General features: G+C 40.9%; 1 protein-coding gene across 1 annotated transcript; it reads right to left on the reverse strand.

Annotated features, from left to right (window-relative positions):
* Positions 1-124: 124 nt before the first annotated feature.
* On the reverse strand, positions 125-16,026 carry mrps9 (mitochondrial ribosomal protein S9). Its single transcript, XM_039793299.1, has 11 exons — positions 15,896-16,026; positions 15,373-15,555; positions 10,338-10,400; positions 9,596-9,626; positions 9,414-9,493; positions 5,799-5,884; positions 5,415-5,490; positions 5,149-5,317; positions 3,032-3,140; positions 2,072-2,241; positions 125-529 (listed from the first exon to the last, which is right to left on the reverse strand). Exons 1-11 carry the CDS (start codon positions 15,992-15,994, stop codon positions 438-440), a joined length of 1,158 nt encoding a protein of 385 aa, XP_039649233.1. The 5' UTR covers positions 15,995-16,026; the 3' UTR covers positions 125-437.
* Positions 16,027-23,835: the final 7,809 nt, after the last annotated feature.

Below are 23,835 nucleotides of genomic sequence, written 5' to 3' on the forward strand. Positions count from 1 at the left end.
GAACTTTAAACCAATATGTAGATTTATCATGAAGAAATTTAGTGAAAAAAAAGGTGTAGAAAACATCTAAAATTGATTAAATTTGCAAGCAAAAATAGAAAAAAAGAAATACTAAAAAACAAGATTTTTTTAATATAAAACCTCATTTATTGTTTAATACATTGATACACATTCATCTTTATCATTTATTCCTTGACACACACTTCCATCTGGTGGCTGAAGAGGCTCACTGCAGCTTGTTAAGTCGATGCTGCATATTGACACATGGCGGCCTGTTCATCTCTGATTGTGTTCTTCCAAGAGCTTAAATAAACTGAGGACAACTGAAGTGATACAGCATCTGGGAAACAGAGGTGGGAATAGTTCAACCGGGGGAAATATTAACACCAGAAGTCAGTGTGAACGTTCCAGATTTAAGTTCAGGGGAGTTCTCCTCCTCAGCGTTTCTTCCAGGTGAACTTCTTTCGTGCTCCCTCCTGACCCGGCTTCTTCCTCTCCCTTACTCTCGGGTCGGGGGTCAGCAGACCGGCTGGAAATAAAAACAAGAGACAAATGAAATAGGATGGAAAGAGGAGGGACTCATGAGACAAAGTGCACCTTAATGTCAATATACACCGCTGGGTAACTTTTTGGATAAATTAGTTTTAATATTCTTTGTTTCAATGTTCTGTTCATCTGCATCTTAGTCTGTCATTGTGTTATTTTATAACATAAATGCATTATCTGCATTTCTCCTTGGGTGTTATCTTTACGATACTAAAATAAGCCTCACCCAAAACTGAACTCTAGCTGCAGAATTTTCATAATGCATCTATATTATCGTCAACCGAGCAATAACTCAAACAGGGAACACACTGTGCAGCAGTGAGGTGCAGAGAACAGACAATACATGCCAGCTGATAGAACAATACAAAATCATAACCGCACACAGTTTCAGGATGCCACGGATGGAACTATGACGACGTAGAAAGATTTGCTGGCATCACTTGAACAAAACAAAAATATATCAAATAGGAGAAAAATGTAATTGTGTTACTATTTAAAAAAAGGATTACACTGGGAATTTGGCAGGTTTTTTGTACATTAACTACAAACAGTGTACTGTGCAATCAAGTCAGCGATTGATTTAATATGATTTCAGTGTTCACCAACCTCTGAGATTAGACTGTTTGGCTGTATTAATTAAGTATTTTTGTTCAGTCAAAATCAGGAAATCACTTCACAAACATGGATTTATTACAACAGTGAGAATGTTGTACCTTGACCTTTCCATAAACAAGCAAAACAGTTGCTGCTTGATGCCACCTCACCTTGCAATGGTAATCAATTCTTCACACAATTAATAACTTAAAGCTTATTGTGATGGATCACTCTGTTACAAACAAGTTTTAAGTGTCTGCGAGTTGTATTTCACACCACAATCAGAACCTAATGGTTACTTAGAAGGTAGGAAATACTTATTATGGAAAATAATCACTTAAAATAAAAAAATATATTTGTATAGCACTTTTATAAATAAAGTTATAAAAGTGCTTTCAAAGTATTAAGGCAAAGTAAAAACAAATGGAATCATAAAACACAGGGACATAAAAATTATGTTATGAAAGAAACATTTAATGTGCACAAAGTGGGGCTGGGCGATATGGAGAAAATCAAATATCACAATATTTTTGACCAAATACCTCGATATCGATACCGCAACGATATTGTAGGGTTGACTATTGGTGTTTTCACAAAATATTTACACAATGAGATCTTTGATAAATAATCATCAGTAATGTGGATATAATGACTAAGTGGGTAAAGGCAAATAACAAAACAGTTACAACAGTCTGGTGTGTTCAGAAAAGTACATCACTTTACTGTAATGCAGCCTTTAAAACCAGGAAAAGACACCACTTACGCCATATTAAGATATTACCATATCCAAAATCTAAGATGATATCTAGTCTCATATCACGATATCGATATGCTATCGATATATTGCCCAGCTCCAGCACAAAGGCTTTCCTTTAAAATTATATTTAAGAAGTGATTTAAAAAAAAAAAAACGCTGCAAATAATAACCCACCTTGTCTCATGGTCTCAACCTCCCCCTCAGACAGGAAGCTGAGCAGGGCTCTAGACACGGCGAGCCGCAGCGCCCCCGCCTGGCTGGACCGCCCGCCGCCACTCACCGTGCACTCCAGCTCGAAGCGTCCCAGCACGCCCATGAACTGAAGCGGGAACATCAGCTGCTCTCTGAGAGCGGAATAAAAAGAGCAAAAGAAGAAAATGACCAGGAGATAATAAAAAGAGGTGGAAGAATGAAGCGTGGTTGAATGGGCAGAGCAGAGAGTGTGTGCTATTTAACAGATAGTGGTATCAAACGGCAGAGGCTTAGCTAATTTAATGTCTGGTTGGATGACTTTTCAGACAAGCATAGAGGATCCTGGCACTGTGAAAAGCTTTCATTTACAATCTCACCACTGCATATTACAGACTAACTTCTGACTCAGCAGGAAAAGGATAAGATTGCGCGTGTGTGTGTGTGTGTGTGTGTGTGTGTGTGTGTGTGTGTGTGTGTGTGTGTGTGTGTGTGTGTGTGTGTGAAAAGAAAGTGTCTGTGTTATGGATGGTGTCTTCGGCTGAATGGCCTATGGCTGCTGACAAAGTCAATTGTCACCTCTCTGCTCCAATTACAGCCCGTCCTCACACTGCGTGACAACACCAGCTCTGGACATTCACTCACACACACTCACACACGCACGCACGCAATCAACACACACACTGACACACAACCACTCAACTGTGTAATTAACTCACTACAAGGAGATAAATAAAAAAATAAAAAAAACGAGGCGATGCTGTGAAGAGCGAAAAAGCTGCTTTTTAATTTTTGCTTTTTATCCCTGAAGGGGAGGAAGTAAAACACATCGGGTCTTGCATTTTAAGGAAAATGGTACCTATCTATGAATGACGCTGCAGGAGCCTGCGATGTGGAAAAGCGTCTATTTGTTTCTCAGTGCAAACACTCCCAGAACTGTCCTACCTGTCTTGCAGTATGGGGAAGTAGTGCAGGTAGTCTGCGCCGTTGATGGTGATGCGTCCGGAGCCGCAGTCTCGAAGAACCACAGAGGAGTTCGACGTCTTCCTCCGACCTGAGAGAAAAAAAAAAAAAAAAAAAAACACCTTTGTCTCCATTTTCTTATCATTGATTACAAACAACAGAGGAGGAAACAGACCCCAAAAGCACTTAGAAATGTGTTTAATTGGATATTTATGCAGACGTTTGTCAAATGTTTTACATTAAAGCTGAATGGTACGTTCCCTAACATTACTCGGGCCTCTTTTTGGAAGAGGGCTACTTGTGTCTGATTGGCTGGATCATCCACACCTGTTCCTCATCAGGTCATCAGAGACGCTGCATATAAGCTCCCAGATCCAAGGCCCCAGCCCTTCCTCTTGCCACAGAGCTGCCTGTCATGCTGGTTGCAGTAGGGGAAACTACTCTGTGTTGGTGGCTGTTATTTGTTCATGCTGTCCAGCTATCTGAAGCTTGCAGGGAGGTCAGTACTGTGTATTTTTATTCAAGTCTGTAGTTACTGGTTCTGTTTAATGTAGCGTGGGTTTTTGTTTGTTGTTTTGGCATTGGAGACCCTGCCGGGTCTTTTTTCAGCTTCTACTTTGAGTGGATTGACCATTCCTTGTCATTTTTGTTTGCTGTAAAATAAACTTAAATTCTTACACTGCCTTGAGGTGTCTCGACAGTTGGTTTATTGGTGTTCTGGTTATTCTTGCCTTCACAGATTTGGGTAAACGTTGTTACATAAACTTAAAGGTTGTAACCCTGAACTTTGGTGGCCAGAAATTGTAGCAGGAGGTAAAATCTTAAATTGCTGACATTATGCTTTTTCTGGTTCACAATTGTATTTAGAGGCTATACCAGAATAGGTTTACATGGTTTAATTTTCAAAAAACACGATTTTTGTTGTACTGCACACTGCTGTGCCCTGCTATGACATGAACTTCCACGATAACCTTCGGAGTCACTGACCTCTAATGTGACTATTATCACCACTGTTCATCATACCCCCAACCGGCCCGTCAGACACCGCCTACCAAGAGTCTGGGTCTGCCGAGGTTTCTTCCTAAACCCTTGTGTTGTCCTTCGGGTCCCAGTGACCCGAAGGACAACACAAGGATTATGTACTTCCCTTTACTTTGTTGAGAATTGCTCTCTAAACAAGGGTTAATACAGCACCTTAGTTCTTGTTTGTACAGCATTTTGGTCAGCTTAAACTGTGTTTAAATGTGTTCTAGAAATAAACTTTACTTACTTACTATACAAGAAACAGGGTTTAGAGAGCAATTCTCAACAAAGTAAAGGGAGGTACATCCTCTTGTGCCTTGTCTTAGCCGGTCACTGAAATGACAAGTAAAAGGCACCAACGCCACTGTCGCGATAGCCACTGCTAATGCTTGCTCTTGAGGGAATTACTGTAATTGTTGGGGTTTTGGAAATTATAGTGTGGTCTAGACCTACTCTATCTGTAAAGTGTCTCGAACTTTTGTTATGATTTGATACTATAAATAAAATTGAATTGCTGCAGCTCTTTTCACCCTGTGTGTTGAGCTTTCTGTTTTAGCTACAGTGAGACATCTCACTTCTGTACCATCTTTGTTGGCAGTCTCTCATGTGCAGTACCTAGGTAAGGACTACTAGCCAGTCAGAAGCAAAGTACGAGGGCGTGCCACATTAGCAGCTAGGCTAGCATTATAACATGTGTTACAAAGTGACCCACGTTTGTCTCTGAAGTAAAGGCTGGACTACAGTAGAGCTGTTTGGAGCAGTTTGTGAACAGTTTGCTGTTGGAGATGGTAAGTTGCTTTGGGGGGGGGCGACTTTTTCACTTTGTAAACTTATGCACAAAATAAATATAACTAAGGTAAGGGGAAAAGCCAATAAGCATAGGAGTATTTTTTTTTTTAAATATAATATCCGTAAACCCATTGGGCCTTAGACCTGGATTTCTTGGCTAAGAGATTGAAGTTACATTTTTGTCTTTTAGATTTGGCCATCATTTCTTTTAGCTGGTATCTGGAAATCTCAACAGGCAAAAACACATGCACTTTCTTATCTTCCAAATTTTAGACAAGCAAGTTTACCTTCGGCGGTGCTGAAGGCCACGCCCCTGTCATCTCGCTCCAGCGTCGGCACCATTTGCTTGCTGGACAGGGCCTCGAGCTGCCGGCGGTGGCGCAGGACAAAGTCCTGCTCGGTGGCGCAGTAGGGCATGGACAGCAGGCGCTCCATCAGCCGGATGAAGCGATCGTACTGAAGAAAACAACAAAAGTGTCAGTCTGCCCAACGCCACCGGCTGCATGTGAAAATCCTGAAGAGAAGGGCGCGAGAAAAGAAATCCCCTTCTTACATCGTGAGTGGAGATCGTCTCGACCAGCAACGCTTCGAGCTCCTCCTTTGTTAGCCACCTGCTTGTGCCCAGAGAGCTGATGGAGACAGACCCACAACCACCCCGGTGGTTACATTTTCCAGTCCAAAATCAAAAGTGTAAGTGCTGAGGGAGACTAATCAGTTTACAGTTAAAAGCTTATTTATTGAGGTTTCCCTGGTGTCAAACCTTTGGTGTTAACATATTTTTTTTTCATATTAAGAGCATTTTAACAGTCATCAAAACTGACTATTGACTGTAGTACTAGTGCTTGTGTGGACTGACAAACCAAACTGCTCTAAACGTCACTATAATGCCAACAGTTTTGTACAGAGTTTTCCTACATATCGGCATTCCCCTACTTACAGCTGCTTGGTGTCCTGGGAGAAGAGTCCCTTGGTTCTCAGACGATCTTGGTATTTCTCTATCTTCAGGGTTTTGCCGTAAGTTTCCTAAAATGCACCAAAAACACTTAAGGATGACCCATTCCTACTAGAGCTGTAACCACTCCAAATTTTGCTGTACAATGGTCTCAGAAATATTTGCAATTAACAGTTGTCCAACTTTAAAAAGTATTTGTTTTTTAAACAAATTAAAGTTTTGAGTGAATTCCAGGATACAGCTTTTGGTTATCAGTGTCATGTGACCTAGATAATATAACACTTACACAGCCTATGAAGTAACCCACACAGATTAAACATTTTTTTTTCTAAAGAAACAAATGTGAGGCTGCACTAAATTACAGAAGTTTGTCAGCTCTGACATATTGGAATATGACCATTTCTACTGTATACATTATGATTTAAGAGATATCAATGAAATGGCACAACAGAAAATCCTGATGTACAGAGGATTCATGTCCTTTTGTTTAAGTGTTAACTTTGTCTCTAAAGCCTGGAAAGCAGGCAAGATGGATTCTTTAATATTTCTTCTGATTTCTCCAGTATTATACAGCGAATAGTTGTTGGGACAGAGTAATGAATTTAGTTGTACACGCTGAAATTCCAGAGACTTTATGGAGCATCATCTGGATCTGTCTTATGGTGTCTTGTACGCCCATGACATATGATGCAATAATAAAACTTTGTCCATTCATGTGTTCAGTTTCTGGACTAAATTGACCCAGATGCCTGTGTCTGTATTTGGCCTGAAGCAAAACGGGAAAGAAAAGCAAAAAAAACAGGGAACTAAATAAGTGACAGGACAGTTTCACTTGTCATTAGATCACTGTGGCGTTGGGAATAACCCGAGGGGGAGAGTGTCAAGGCGATGGGTGCAGAGAGACAGACGGGGTGGGGGGGCACGCCGGTCACGTCCCCAAGGCAGGCACCCCCACCTCAGCCACCCAGTGCCTGGGTGAGAACTCATTTCCCCGTCAATTATTCACCAGATGTTTTTTTAATTCCTTCTTGATAGAGTGTGCCTAATCCGCTGCCACACCGACCAGCGACAGAGGGGCAGGAGGGAGGGGTGTACCAAAAAAAAAGCATTAAGCAAAATCCAATTTTCTTTGAAAAAAAAAAGTGTAATAGAAAATCTGAAAAAAAGAGGAGGGGGGGGCTTGCGCTACAAGTTTGCAAACACTGGGCCCAACAATGGCGAGGAATAATTTGCATGGATTGGCCAGATGGAAGAGGCCAGTATCTGGATTCATTTAAGTCGAAGTTGTTACAGAGACTGACAGCTAGCTCGACTCTTTCTATTCAATAAATGGTCTTTATATACACAGAAAGGCCTTCAAATTTAAGGCTATGAAAGGAAGACACATTTAAAGTCAACCAAAAAGGTAACAATGAAGCAGCTCTCTGGTACGATATCCTCCTGACGGTCGTGTGTTTGTTCGGTATGCAGGTGTAGACAGGGTTAAAGTGAAGGGGGAAGGTGTGTTTGCAGGTTCCCCAGGGTTATGGCCATAAAGGGCTCAGTGGAGCAGTGAGCAGGTTAATGTGCCACACTGGCTGAGCCCAACAACAGCCAGAGGAGAGCTGCCGAGCAGGAAGGCTGCTTTTCACGCCACTGCCCCCTCCTGGCAACACTCCTGAAAGGGAGGTGTGTGTGTTGGTTGCTGAAATGATGGTATGGAAGGAATTAAGAAAAGAAGAGGAACGGTGGAAGAAGACAAAACAAGACAGCAAAGAGAAGAGGAAATAAAACACAAGGGTAAAAGGGAGTTATTGAGACTGCAATCATGCTGACAGGCAGCACGAGCTCTCAGACATGTCTGACATACCTATTTAAACCAACAGCAGGGGGTGCAGATTGCTGCTGCAGGGCAAAACCGTGTGTGTGTGTGTGTGTGTAAAAAGTGTGAGCTTGGCCCAATATTCAGAAATCACACCTCTCTGTGCGTTGTAGATACAGACACGCGCCTCTCATCCGTGAAATGTCTTTGAACAAGGTGAGCAGCAGACGGGAAGGTAACAGTCGAGCGTGTGGAGACAACAAAAGGTGGAGGAGGAAGCGGAAGAACGAGGAGGAGGTCTGCTCAGAGGTGAATGGTGAAGCAGCTTCCCCCTCCTCCTCCTCCCATCAAGGACCCTCTGTGTCCCCACCCTGCCTCCCCCCCCAAAATCCCCCATGGAGGAGTCGCTCCCCGTGGCGGGACAAAGCCTGACAAGCCAGACGTGCCACACCTCAAACATTATTTTAAATCCGGACACAAAAACACTCTGTACATTGTTGATTTTTCTCCATCTCACCCAAAATCTCACTGCATGGTTTTTATTTTTAAGTTTTATTAATGGAACATCAAAAAGGTTTTGAGACCTTAAATTAATTTTCTTTTCAATTCCCTTTTTCCATTTCTTATTTATACATTCAAATATCAAAATTAAATATTCTCAACACAGTAAGAGGGCCAGTGTTGTCCCCTGTTGGTTCTTTTTGTTTTAAAGCACAGACATTTTTTTCTTTAAATGCAAAAACAATATGTAATCTTATAAATAACCCCTTTTTCCTATCAGCTGCCTCATGTTCTCTCTTTTACCCTTCTTTCCTTCGTTTTTAACATAAATCACATTTACAGTCCCCCACCCCTTAGAATAGCGTCCATACTGTCCATTAAATCAAAATAGAATTGTAAGAACCAAGTATACAGACAAACATTAACCTACAACCAAACACAACAAATACATACATAAAAAAGAAAAATTTAATAAAAATAATAAAAAAATAAAATAAAGTGTCCATAGTAGTGGCATTATTTAAACAGACTTAACATATTCAATAAAAGAGCGCCACAACTTAAAAAATTGTTTTTCCGATCCTCTTAGTGAATACCTAATTTGTGCTTTAGGTGAATACCTAACAAGACATCATATCTTTGATCCATTGAGTGTGAGGGGTCTTTCATGTTATAAATAATGATTTGTGTCAAGACGTTACCATCGGTTGATATATTGTTATTGGATTTTTTAAATTGCCAAATGGGTACAGTATATACACCTCAAAAATCCAGTATCGGTCAGGCTATTAGAGATACTTTAAAACATTTAAAATACATATTCCTGCACGAGCAATGCAGGGAGTTTTGGTTCTGTCTGGCGAGGTTTTGAGTTCTCCTTGAATTGACCAATAATATTGGTCATGCCTGATTTTGGAATATTAAATAATTTCAGCTCACTGTCGACCGGGCGCTGGAGCACACGCAGATGCAGGTATTCCTGAGAGAATCAGCATTTAAACCGGACTACCTTTGACGCCTCCCTCCCTCCCTCCCTCCCTTCCTCTAATCTCCCACCTCTCTTTCACCCCGGTTCTATTCAGCTGCAGCTCTCCGTGTGGAAAAGAGGATCTAACGTTGAATCTCCTCAGGGACCGCGCAGCCTTCCCTCAACTCACTCTGTCGGAATAGCGTACGACCCGAGGGTGCACGGGGAGGGGCAGGGAGGGGGCGGGCAGGTGAGGAAGAACAAGGGACTTGAGCTGGATGAAGATTTACCTCCACCTCACATAAAAACCTGACTGTGCCACGGTACTCACATGCATCAGGGAGTAGTAGGACTGTTTGCCGGTGTAAAACAGGAAGTGGAACGGCCGCCCGTCTGCTCCCCACTGGATAGCTTTAAAGACGGGACAGACAATCAGTTTACACAATACTCACGATTCTGGAAACATTTAGAATAATAAAAAAATAAAAGTAATCAAGTGCACGGATAACATACCTCTCTGCCTCGGAAATATTTCCTCTGGATGCTGGAAATAAAAACAGATTATTACATTATAGACATTTTGCTGAGGATTATGTAAAGAGAATACGATACAAATAGTTTGCTCTCTTTAAGCATGGAAATGTATGTTATTTTAGGTCAACAGGTCCAGCTGATATATATAAATATTGGCATAGATATCCCAAATATTTATGAAATGTATGCTCTATTTAATATCCAGCATTCATGTATTTATGTAATTCAACTCCCTGTCCATTTCATGGTGTTTTATTTGTTTGTAACTTCTATATTTGCAGAGTAAAAACATTAAATATGAGCTTAAATTGGACCAATTCATCTCCACTTTTCAAGCTATTCTTCAACACTGATGTACATGCAAAGTAAAACAGTGTGGTACATAAAATTTGTTTCAATATTATTTGGCACCTAAAGCAGAAAAAGTTGTTTGTTTGTGACCCCCTCAGATTTATCATTCGGACTCTTTGGTGGGTTCCGACACCCTGGTTGGGAACCAATGTGTCATTTTCTTGTCTTGTTTTATTATGGAAGTGAATGGAAACGACATATGATGTGAGAAAGTCGCTGAATGTTACACCAGCCAATAAAAGTAATATCAGTTTGACAGGACTTTATATCATTAGAAACTAAGAATCTACAGCCTTTAAACTTTCATGTCAGCCATACACGTTAGGAAAGTGAAGTTTATACGAGTCTAACCCACACAGACGTACTTTACCTTCATTAGGGGCCGGGCTTTCTTCTCAAACAGGCCAGAGGGGAAGAGGTAGGCAATACTCCTCTGTGGGGGAGAGAGGAAAATAAATGAATAAATAAATAACATGAAGGGAAATGGCAGTTTGAGAGATGGCAGATCATGACAACGCTGACATGTCCAAACAACGGAGGTCACACCAACGGACGACAGTGAAAGTGACAGAGGAAGAGGCACGCAAGCTGCTTGCGGGTTCAAGGAAAGGCGAGCTTGATGTGGGTGAGTGTGTGTGTGTGTGTGTTGCTGTAGAGTTAGAGGAGAAAACAAGCAGAAAAAGGCACAAGTTTCTGGCCTGGGTGACAGTGAGCAGAGGACACTGTGGACATCCAACAGTTCACTCCAAGTTCATCCTCTGCTCAGTGTGTGTGTGAGTGTGTGATTAGCAGGGCTACAGATGGCACTGTAAGTTTGTGTGTGTGTGAGAGAGAAGAGAGGGAGACAGAAAATGTGCTGGCCCCGCCACACTTATTGAGACAGTCTGTTCATCTCTCTCTTCCTCCATCCCGCCATCTCTCCACTCCTTTTCCTCCTTTTCCTCCTCTCTGTCGGTTCAATTAGTGAGGCAGCAGGTGCTGCACGGAGGGAGCAGGTTGCTGCCTTTAAGGTTGTCAAAACAACGGAAAGCAGGAAGAAAAGGGCTGGTCGAGAGAAGTGTGTGTGTGTGTGTGTGTGTGTGTGTGTGTGTGTGTGTGTGTGTGTGTGTGTGTGTGTGTGTGTGTGTGTGTGTGTAAAAAAAGGTGGGAGAGACAGGAAGAGAAGTTAAAGGGTAAAAAGTAAAAGAGGGAAAGACAGGCAGAGAGATGCAGGGAACAGATGAAGACACCCGTGTGTGTGTGTGTCCCCCGAGCCTCAGCCCAGTATGACAGAGATCCCAGAGGGAGCAGAGACGGACTGACAGAGGCAGAAAGAGTCCAACCGCCTCCTGTGGAAACCGAGCAGCGCCACGTCTCAGGAGGGTGTCGAATTTTTACTAATTTCAACGACATGGTGAAGTCAATCGTGCCAAATTTTGAACAAGCCCAGGGACAAAATCAAAACCGTCACCCGTGACCAAATGAAGTGGGATACAAAGCCTCAACAGGCCAGCAACAAAAATCAAGCTAGATGGCCTGAGGAGCTTTTTAAAAAGCTACAAAACCACATTTTTCTTTCCAGAAGTGCTGAAACGATTAGTCGATTATTGCTTCATCGACAGAGCAAGACAGACAAGCAGAAAATCCTATTTTCGCTTGATGAAGGATTCAAATAATTCTTAGAATTGTTGAGAATTATTTTTTTCCTTAATTGACTTATGAAATAATCAGTTCATAGTTTTAAATCAGATCAAATTAAGAGAAAAACAATTGTTTTCACCTTGGGCTCTGGGAAATCATGACAGACATTTTTGGTTCGTCTATTTTCTGACATTTTACAAACAGAACGATTAATTAATAATCTCAATAATAGTCAACTGACTAATGAATGATGACAATCTTTAGCTGCAGGTAGGAGTAAGCATGCACATTCAAACCACAGAGGGCAGGTGCCGAGTCGAAAGTGAGCGGATATTGAAATGAACAAATAAATAGCCTGCACACACGGCAGGGCTCCAATGTCAATCTTTAGTTACAACCCTAAATTCCTGTGTTCATTCAGATGTTGCTGTCCTTTGAGTCTGACACAAGATAGTTTATAATAGCGCACAACTAACGATTAGTGTCACTGCCGACTATTCTGTCAAGTACTGTTTCCGTTAATTCATTTTTTACTTTACAGAATGTCATAAAAAAGTCGGACAGTATTTTGTAGAGACAAGCTGGCGTCTTGAAATGTCCTGTTTAGTTTTGACCAGCAGTCCAAAATAGGGCTGCAGGATATGAGGAAGATATCTAATAGCGATTATTTTGACTGATATTGCGATATGATTCACCATATTAGAGGAAATTATAACTGCTGTATCATTTTTCTCATTTTCTTTGAAAAATATTTAACAAAAATACTAATTGTGCAGCCCTAGTCCCTAACCCAAAAGATATTTCATTTACAATGACATTGAACAGAAAGGATGTAAATAATGAATCAATCATCAAAACTGTTGTTGATTTATTATCTGTCAATGAACTGATCAGTTAATCAACTAATTGTAAAAAACTTAAAGGTTTTTTTGCATAATGGTTTTTGAAAGAAAGCTGACTGGAAGTCTAACTGTGGCTCAAACTAATCATTGGGTACTAGCAGTCCCACCAAAGGGTATTTTAATATAGATTTTTTGAAAAAGGCTTAGTAAAATAATAGAAGTTTTTGAAAGTCCTGTATAATTTCAAATATATTTCAGTCATAAGAGATATTTATGGGTCTGTGGTCAGTCTTCATTTTTAAACATCCTCTTGAGTTTTCCTGGGTCTTTAGCACTGTCACACCTGAAGAGTCTGGACTCCAAACCTGGGCTGAGGGATTTATCAGGTGCCTCTCTCTGCACCTTTCCAGTCCCCCCAAATGTTCCCCTTTTCCCTCCATCTAAGTTTGGGCTGCTAGCCGTCGCTTTGGCTTTCACAGCCTGGCGCCAACAGCTCTCTTCATTATTTATGAGGGACACTGGGGACTTGGTGAGGGAAAGTGAGAAATCAAGCTAAATGGTTGGAGCAGTGAGAGCTTATGTGTTTGCCAAAATCTGGAATAAGCATGCGGGTGTGTGTTTGAGGGCGTTGCTAATATCCCTGATGCAGCAGATTAGCCAGAGGTGGCCCCACCTGCCGGCTGCTGCTGGAGCACCGATTGCTAATGAAGATGATGATGTGAAGAGACCACAGAGCTTTAAAACACAACACCTCTCCAGCCTGAAAGAGGCAGCCCAATCATTGTTTAAAATGCTTTAACTACTTGTGGCTTTTAAACTCGGTCTCATGAGAGGAGGCTATCTGGGGGGTGGGCCGTCTGTCTGACTGTCCACCAAAACAGTTGTAAAAACTGTTTGTAGACCCGTTTATCTGGGACTGAAAATTTTAATTCCTGCCTGTCAACAACTGCTCAGGAGCTCAACAAACAAATGAGCTCTGTCAGACTTTTGGCATGTCTCTAATTCAACAATAGCAACAAATCCTGCTCACCATAAAAATGTTTCTTATTGTCAACAATTTCCATGAGAAGACCAACAATGCATCAGTTCATGTCTAAATACTTCCAAACTTCCCCATGCTGTCGGTTTCATTCAGTCACAAACCCATTGGTTACTACGGTAAATATGAATAGGCCACGAATATATAGTTAAAAAAGGCTAAAACAGCAGGGCACTGCTGTATTTGGAAAAGTTTTACTCAAACAGGAGTAAATAGTGCATTTCTTGGGGACTATTTTCAGTGGCGGATCAATCCACACGTAGTGCTTTAGTGAGTATTTGCAGTAGCAGGATGGTGTATGTGAGATCAAAATAAACTACAGTGTGTGTGCGTGTTCCGTAATGAAGGAACATGTCACCCAGTGACACAGCATGGTTCATTGATGCGTTTTTAATAGGTTTTTGGACAACAATGGTTGGGTTAGTTTTGGTCTTTTCTAGGGGTGCACGATTCAGAAAATGTCACGATTTGATATCGATTTTTAGGCTCAAGATTCGATTCGATAAAAAATAATTATTCTCGATTAAAAAAAAAAAAAAAAAGATTCACGGGCGCCCGGATAGCTCCGTTGGTAGAGCAGGCGCCCTATTTAGCGGTTTACTCCTCGACGCAGCAGGCCCGGGTTCGACTCTGACCTGAGGCCCTTTGCTGCATGTCATTTCCCCTCTCTCTCCCCTTTCATGTCTTCTGCTGTTCTATCCAAATAAAGGCTGAAAATGCCCCAAAACATCATCTTTAAAAAATAAATAAATGTAGTTACTTTTCCCATGTGATTGCAGTAGACATACAATAAAAAAAGGAATTGATTTTTGGAATTCTATGAATCAATTTTGAATCTGTTGAATTTGAATCGTGATACGAATGCAGAACAAATTATACAATATTAGTACTCTAGAGTTCCTTGATGTATCTCCCCCAACTGTCTATTCCCTAAAAAAACTGTTGTATTGCTTTCATAATAGATTTGCTTTAAATTTCCTCAAGTATCCTTCACAGGCCTAACCCTATGAATTATTGGTCCTCCCCAAAATAGCCCAACCCAAAACTTGCATCTTACCCAAATTTAGCAGAACACACAATTTCTTTATTTATTGCAAGTAATATCGTTATTGCGATATTCAATGTTATTGAATGTTATTGAATATGTTATATTTTCCTCATATCGTGCCGCCCTACAAGCTACAACAGTAAGTTGCATCCAAGTCCATGGTGTGCTCACCAAACGAATATCTCCACCCTATCCACCCACGGTGGCTCGCCTGTCAGAGACGGGCCACAGCAGCCCTCACTTACAGATCATTTTCGTTGACTTTTGAGACTTTACTGTTGATTTAAAACACATGTCAAACTTAAGGGCTGCAGGCCATATCCGGACCCTCGCAGATTTTGATCTGGCCCGCTATCAATTTAGGTTCGCAATAATTTTTGGCCCACTTAGTTTTTTGTAGCTTTTGCAGTGTTTTGTCGCTTTTTCTGAAGTTTTTGTCACTTTTGCCGACGCTACTGGGTCGTTTTCCACCGTTTTTTCTACCTTTTTTGTTGCTTTTTTTTCTGGCTGAGTTACTTTATTGCTGACTTTTTTGGGTATTTATGTTGACCAAAACTGTAAGTGTGAAGGCTATATGAGACATGCAATAATACAGTCAAAGGTCCTTGACTTTTTTGATGAAATAAAAGCATGTGAATAAACTAAATGTCTGGCCTTTGATGTGATTCTTATATTCCAGTGTGGCCCTTTGTGAAACTGAGTTTGACACCCCTGATTTAAAATAAGTTCCATATGCTTAAAAAGTTCTTAATTCATACAGAAGCCACTTATCCCTCAAACTGAAGCCAGACAAGCCAGTAGATACGTGAAAGACACTCAGAGATAACAGTAAAGCACTATGCACTCGGTCTCTTACATCTATGTCCTCCTGGGTGAAGTTCTCGGGGTCTTCTCCCATCATGTTTGCCAGGTGCCGTTTCCCAATGTTAAACTCCTCCACCTGCTTCTGGATGAACTCCATGGTGAACTTCTCTGGTCCTGCAGCCGCCAGGTTCTTTCTGTGGAGGGCAGAGCTCCCACATATCTGCCTGCTCACGACCTGAGGAGGAGGACAGCTGGAGCTGTTATGAATTATCTAACATTACGCAAACTATGCTTACTTGCTAAATATGTGGAGCAGCAGCCAGCCGAACTTTGGTTAGGAGTTCTCTTATTCTAATTAAGATCATTTAAAGTCTATAGCACCATAATAAAGCTAAATGCAACGTTGGTTGACTGTTATTTCACTTATCCGTCAAGCAGGTTCGGCTAGCAGAAGCTACAAGAGGATGCTAACTCAAGGACGTCACTGTTTGTGCATGGTAGTCAATTTCCACGCGTTGACCTTTGTTTAACATATATATAAATGTTAGTTTATCGAAGTCAAAATCGGACGTTACCTGTCGGCTTAACTGCGACGTCACTGTGTTTAAACTCGAGCTGCAAGTCCCACATCTTCCGAAAATCGATCCCACGGTTCGCACACAGGACGCCGCCATGATTACTGACGACGATGACGTCGCCGGCGGAAGTTCCCAGACGTCACAGACACGTGTCAGGAATTGTAAAATACAAATATTTTGAAAATATAGCCAGAATTCTCCAGACAATCATTGTTCATAATCTAGTAACTATTTGTTATTGATTCATTAAAACTGTTAATTATTCATGTAATACAAAATGCACCCAAATAAAATGTTTTCACAGCTTTTTAAAATAAAGCAAAACAGCTTTGGCATCTGTGTTTAGTAGTTAATGGTATACTCATAGACTCTTAATATTTACAGTCTATGGTTATACTGCTGTACTAAACTAATAAACTATATTATATTTCTATTTTTCTATATTAATACAGACAAGTATCACAGTACATATTATTCACACACTGTTTACATGTATGCTAGACTAATAGACTGCTATTAATCATACTGTGTAATCTTATTTTTCCTCTAAGGATCAATAAAGGCTTATCTTAATGCTGTATGTTTTTACAGTAAGTGTTCTTTGATGACAATAGAAAATGGACTAATTCCAAACCCACACCATCATAAACAAAGTTTTTAGACATCCACTTCCAGCATGCCACTATATGGCCAGGGGCTTGAAAGTGTTTTTAAGAGTAATATTCTTTATAAAAACCTCTCTTTAAACACAAAAACAAAGAGAAGAAACCATAAAAAATGACAAGAAAAAGAAGAGAAGGATAATGTAAGCCACATGACAACAGACCACACAATTTTAAAAATCTGCCTCAAAAGACAAATGAGGAAATAGAAAATGTATAAAGGACAGAACATTATAAAAGAATTGAGTATAGTCACGTGCTTTGGCTGATTCGATTATGCAGCTTTTTTTATCATCTCTTAGACATCAGTCCACAATGCATCCCAATGTCACAGCTCATTGAAAACTTGTGTTGTTCAGCATGATTATGGAAATTCAAAACATGCTGGCCACATGGTGCAGTTGAAAGCTAAATCTATACTTAAACTATTCCTCATGCCCTTTTCTTTTGAGGTTTTCAGTCAACGCCATCCATTGCCTCAATTTTGAATGCTAAAACTACTTAAAATGTATTTGCGTGCAGGTTAAAAATGGCTAAATTCACCTGCCACTTTCACTACTTTACGATCAGAAATGTGCAAAAAAAAGATCATTAAACAAAAGTATGTTGACTGTTTAATTGATATTGCATTATTCATAGACCAGTGACTTTATTTAGATGTTAGAAGTTCAATGATAATTTGGTGTTTTACTCCCAACATTTCAGACGTTGACACCGCACAATCACCATGTCAGGCGCCAGGTTCTTTTTTTTGCATAGCAATTCCTAATAACAACTATGTGAAACCACTTTGACTCCAGAGACCTAACAATATTGCATTTGTGAGGCTCTGATGCCCTGTCCGGTTTAATGCGAACTGCATGTGAGCACCATCTGACAATAGGAGGGGTACTGTAAATGGAACACAGTATTTAAAGCAGTGGATCCACATGAGTTGTCAGAAATAACACAATGAAAAATGCTCAGTCACCATCTGCCAAACATGCTGGCAAGGCTACACATAAAACAGATTGTTTTGCATATGTGGTGCAGTCGGTGCTGGGCAGTGCAAAGATGGATTAACACAGCATTTTGTGTGGATTCCTTAAATAGATGAGCACAAGCTGCCACCTTTGCCAAACTTCTCTTCATTCCTCCATGGAGCGATGATTCAGGGCTTTGTTTATAGATTAATTTTTGGGCATTTTTAGGTCTTTATTTTCACACGAAAGATGAAGACTTAAAAGTGGAGAGAGAGAGGGAATGACATGCAGCAAAGGGGCGCAGGTCTGAATAGAACCCACAGCCGCTGCGTTGATGAGTAAACCTATATACGTGTGCGCCTGCTCTACCAACTGAGCTAAGCCAGGCACAGTTTTCCCATTCTTAATGTCGCAGCAGGTGGTAAAGCACCTTGCTTAACATCACATGTTCACGTGTGTCTGTGTACCAGAAAAAAGCCAATGGACAATATCCAATACATGTCTGTAACTCACTGAGGAATAAGTGTATTTGCACCAAATTTCACATGAAGTTCCACAAATTGCATGCTCACACAAAGGGAATGCTTGATGGTGACTTTACACTGCACCAGAAAGAAAGGGTAGGTTCCCTGAGTCATGTGATGTACAACACTTCATACTGACGGAAAGAATAATCTCAGAATTGGCAAAATCATAAAACTGTCCAGACATTTTTTTGTCTATGTAGGCTTTCTATGTGCCTGCAGAATTAGGATATTTTCTAATGGAGATCTGTTTGACCTATTTGACTTCTTAATCACTTTTGAATCATAGAGTATGATGTCAAAAACACTATCCTGTGTCTTGCAACAGAAATTTTGTAACATCTGAAATGAAAAGTTGTCGGTTGTGAGCTAAATTTCAAGATACAAACCTACACTGTATCCCCAAATCAGGTCCTTTTGAATTGTAGTTCATTTACAATTAAATATACAATTATAATTCATGCAAATAGGACCTTCTTTGTCAAAACTTGAGGAAAAACTCCGGTAATCGGGGCCTCCTTCCCTCTCAGTGTGTATTCTGCACAGTATGCTGTGTTTACTGATCAATGCTGTGTGTCTTCACTTAGATTACTTTGATAGAGTTGGAACAGGAACACGAGGAAATTAATCAAAGTGAAGGGGCACTGACTCCCGGCCCGTGCCAGTCGATATGGCCGCGTGGTTAATTTGCCCCGAGGAGGGCTGTCGTCAGGCAGATGATAAACAGTGTTTGCCCCGTTTTTTAGCCACAAGCGTGCTGCTCACCAAGAAAAATAGTTTCGACCCATGCTCTCTAATTTACAGTGGGGGGTGAGAGGTGGGACATTAATCATCCTTCTGCTGTGGCCCGTCTCTGACAGGCGAGCCACCGTGGGTGGATAGGGTGGAGATATTCGTTTGGTGAGCACACCATGGACTTGGATGCAACTTACTGTTGTAGCTTGTAGGGCGGCACGATATGAGGAAAATATAACATATTCAATAACATTGAATATCGCAATAACGATATTACTTGCAATAAATAAAGAAATTGTGTGTTCTGCTAAAATACAACAAATTGCTTGTTGAAGTCTATACAAATGAAAGGAAATAATTTCCAACATTCTTTTATTGAACTAATTGAAGATTGAATTGAATATAAAAGGCAAAAAGAATGACAGTTCCACTTTAAAGTGCAGTTGTCTACTGATATTTTCTTTCAACTAACACCAAAAAATGTGTCTTTCGCAATATGTCGCAGCCTTTTGCACAAGGGGTTATATAAAAAAAACAATATATTGTGCAGCCTTAGTAGATTGACACTGTGATCTGCAAACTGCACAATGTATTCCACTTTTTGGTTAATGAAAGCATTCACCTTGTTAATGAGAACCAAACATTGACAGTTGCTGTGAAAATTATGAACTTGCACTGAAAACAGTGCTATGTCGCAAAAGTAAAAGGATTTAATTTAGGGAACCTTACGGGCGTCTGTTTTCATGCTTGGCATCAACGCTTTATATGAGGCTGTACCTCAGTGCCAGGCATTAGAGAGCTGGCTCTCATCCAACTGTTCCATCAGCTCTCCATATGGACAACAGGGATTCCAGCACCGTCTTGAAAAAGGAAACACCACAATAGGCGACATTGACCTCCTCTCAATTTGCCCCATCCCCAGATTGAGTGACATCCTTTTAATTGTCTGGCTAAAACAGAGATGGAGCAAGAAATAAAAGAGGATGATGCATCGTGGAGCTATGCCAAGTCCGCTCCTTCCCCCTCTTTCCCAAGGATGGAGTGCTGGAGAATTGAAGGCTTATAATACCAACGAGCTGAGGCTTTGCTCCAGTCATCATTTCCATGCTGCTTTACGCTGATTCCCTAATATCCTTAGCGCCTTGCGTAGGGATAAGCCCATCGTGCCGAAACATGGCTGTCATGCCTATAAACCGTTCACGGCTCTAAAGAATCCATTATGGTTGCTCCACAAACATGGGGACTCAAAGGGCCACTTTGCTCAAGCTCATTTACTCTTTTAAAGCGTATTTATTTACCCATGGCACTGTGAGGGATCTCCAATACGCCCCACAATACATCACAGCAGGATGTAGAAATGGTGTACTTAAGTATAAGTGGTCATTTATACCACAAATCACATCTTTAGTATACTTAGCTGCATTTATGAACCATGTGTTGATCTTGCAGTACACAACATATATAGATGTACTCCTTTATGAATCATCTTTTCATCAGGATACATTATCAAAAGAGGAATTGGGCTTTTCATATGTTTGTAAAAGTTGTAGTTAGTGTTGTCTGTTGTGCACCATTTCCCTGCAGAATGTCTGTCATAAAAAGGAATGGTACTGTTCGCGTCAGTGATTGAGCGTTGTCCTACCTCTGTCAGTTTTTGGAGATCCATCCTCTCTGCGGGTCAGTGAAGAGAAAGACACAAACACTGACAGGGGGTTACATTTCTTCATGAGTCACCCCTTCTGCAAACGTCACAGCTGCTCTAGTGTAAAACACAACATCCACTGATATATGCATAACCTTGGTGCCTTCATGAGGTGAGACGTGCAAATGTGATTTAAAATCTATTTAATGTCATGTCATTCCTGTATCTATTTCTATTCCTATTTATTATTCCCATTTCTATTTCTATTCCCATTTCTATTTGTATTCCTCTTCCTTTTATCGTTCCCATTCCTTTCTTATTGATATTCATTTCCCCATTTGTTATTCCTATTCCCATTTTTACTACTACTCCTTTTTCCATTTTCATACGCATTTCTCTTCCCATTTCTACTCTTATTCCTCTCTCTACTTCCACTTCTTTTACATTGCATTCCTATTTCTTTCCTCATGTCTATTCATAACATCATTCCCATTATTCCAATTTCTATTCCCATTTCCGTTTCAATTCTACTCTTGCTCCAATTCCTGTTCCCATTCTCTTCTTATTCCTACTCCCATTTCCTTTCCTTTTCTTACATTTCATAGATCTACATTCAAATCTATTTTCCCATACCTTTTCCCATTTCCTCTTGCAACTTTGCTGTTATTTTACAAATATTCTGCTACTTTAGTGTAATAATATAGTAATGTTATAATTTCTAATGCTACTATGTTGTTACTATAGTATAGAGTGCTGCCATTACTACTATTAATTCAATAAACAGTAAATGCATATGGAGTAACACTGCAGCACGTGCAGCAGTGTGCTACGGTCCACTGTGCAGTGTCGAGCTAACACCCACAGTTATCTTTGTGTGAGGTAAACCAAGTTATATGCTATGGTTCAGAGCTCTGTCAGGGATTACTCATCCCCCTTCACAAACACACACACACACACACACACACACACACACACACACACACACACACACACACATTTGTAGATTATCAACAAGTATGGCCATTGAGTGGAAATTAATTTGCAAGTGGTAATGGATAGAGACATTTTGCTGAGATGCGTAAAAACAGCTGAACTGCCAGCAATTACCTGCTGGAATCAGCCTTCATCAATATCAGGATAATTACAAAGCACTTCTGGCAGTGCGTGAAATGAATGGAGCGTGCAACAGATTGGGCGGCGGCCATAGATGTCTGCTGATATTAGGCCGCCTCCCCCTCAGAGCGGCTCCACAGGGGAGAATCCTACCTGAACAGACTGGAGCTGCTGCTGCACCAGCAGGTTCACCAGGCAGTCGGAGAGGCTTTTATATTAAACGCAGAAAACAGTCACAACAGAGTTGACTGTGACTAAATCTAATAGACGTGCACAGTCTTGAATAGACTAAAAAAAGGGGGCACAGAATTAGAATAAAATAGAAAAGAAAGACCTTTACCATAGAAAATATTTTAATAACAGAACAGCACACAATGCAGAGAAATGGAATATAATGCAGAGAGCAAAGTGCATGAAGACATAAATAGATTTTAAAGATGAAACAAAAGAACGATCACATGAGAAGGAAAGTGCAGAACAGCTCGACAGCAGAGGATGGAAAGAAATAAAAGAACAGAACAGCAGAGAAAGGAAAAAGTAGAGTAGAGCAGAATAGAACAGGGCAGATGAAAATTTAATCGACTTGAAAATGACAAAAAAGTACAGGGTAGAAAAGAAAACAGTACCAAAGAACATAAGTGCATATAGAATAAAAACAAGGACACAAAAGAAGACAAAGCATAGAATAGAAAACAGAAAAAGCAATTTAAAGTGCTTCAAATTAGCCAAATGAGAAGACATGACATGAATTTAACACAATTTAAATACAAAGTTAACAGAAAAAAAATGCATTTAGGTAAAATAAAATGAATTAAAATACCACAATACAACAATATATAGATATGGTTCAGTCAAAGTATCGTAATAAGTTGACCCATCTTTAAAAGCAGCCGAGAATAACACAAGGCCCATTCAGTAGCTTTTCTGGAGCTTTTGATTGTATCATAAGATCTTCCTCAGCATGTAGAGTTGTCATAGAAATTGTTGTTAAAATTTCCAGTTTGAGCTCTTATGGCTTAAAAGTTAAGGTTTAATTTAGATAGGAAAGTGGCAGAACTTGAGGCAATATGAATATAACCGGGAAGTTGCATCTGTGTGCAGCGTAAATGCAGCGTCACCGGGCTTGGTTCTGATTCAAGGTAAAACTAGCGGACTGCTTCCTAAAGGTCTAAGGGACCTAATGGGTTGATACTCCTCAATCATATATGAACAGAACATAACGGAGTGGAAGGAAATGTCTATTAAATAGGGCAGAACGGCACCCGAGCGATGCTGGTGATCAGAGGGATGGGACTCTGTAAGGTGGTTTTTGAGTAGGGAAGGAGGGGGAGTAAAAGGGAAGGGGTGTTCACGGTGTCGATCCCCGTCTTTCCCAGACTTCACTTCCATCTCTCACATGGAACCACTTTGGTTACCCCCCCCACACACACACCCCTTTTCCCCTTGCCCTCTCTTTTCTGTCCTCTCGGACAGCGAGCTGGAGGCAGTATTGGGTTTCCTCTCCAGCTGAAGGGTTACTTCAGTCCATCTCAGGGATGAAAAGATGACTCTTTCCCTCCCCTTCTTCCATCCGACTCTTTTTTCAGGTGAGAGGCTCGGGGAGGAAGGAAACTATTACACGCGGGGTGAGCCGGGGCCTGGAGACGCAGCTGCCAGCCCTTCCCGGCCCGTCGGGGAGGAAGAGGATCTGGATCCGACGCTGGACGGGGGAGCAACCTGAGATCTCTGGAAATGGCTGGGAATGACCCAAGAAAAACTTCCGCCGCCGCCCCTCCGCCATCCTCGTCTGGTCCTGTCCTGTCCCAAAGTGTTTCCCATAATGGTCTCAGTCTGCAGAGGCAGCAGGGGATCCCTAAAGGCCCACAGACTCAAACAAGCATGTGTGAAAGCATGAATACACAGAAACCACCCATGGGAACAGGCACATATTCACTTTCCCTGCAGTAATTAAGTTCTGTGGTTATACCGCATATAAGTTAATCAATTAGAAGCTTATATTGTAAAGCAGGGATGGAGGTCTATGGTAATCTGTCCAGCGGTGTCTGTGACTTCCTCAAATTCCTGTTTTGGCTTCACAGACACCTACAGGTTTGCAGAAGAATGATGGAAACCAGGCACAGCTGTTGGGCTTGTGGTGGAGGGAGATTTGCATATCTGGGTGGATTTTTTAAATGCCGGGCTGGATCTAAAAAGTCAGGGAAATTCCATCGTTCAGAGAACGTTTTCATATTGTTCCCATTTCATCTGGACAGACGCTTGGAGCGAGCTCTCGCATGCAGTCGCACATCAATCACTGGCT

This window comes from Perca fluviatilis, chromosome 24, assembly GCF_010015445.1.
Source record: "Perca fluviatilis chromosome 24, GENO_Pfluv_1.0, whole genome shotgun sequence".
Classification (NCBI taxonomy): Eukaryota; Metazoa; Chordata; class Actinopteri; order Perciformes; family Percidae; genus Perca; species Perca fluviatilis.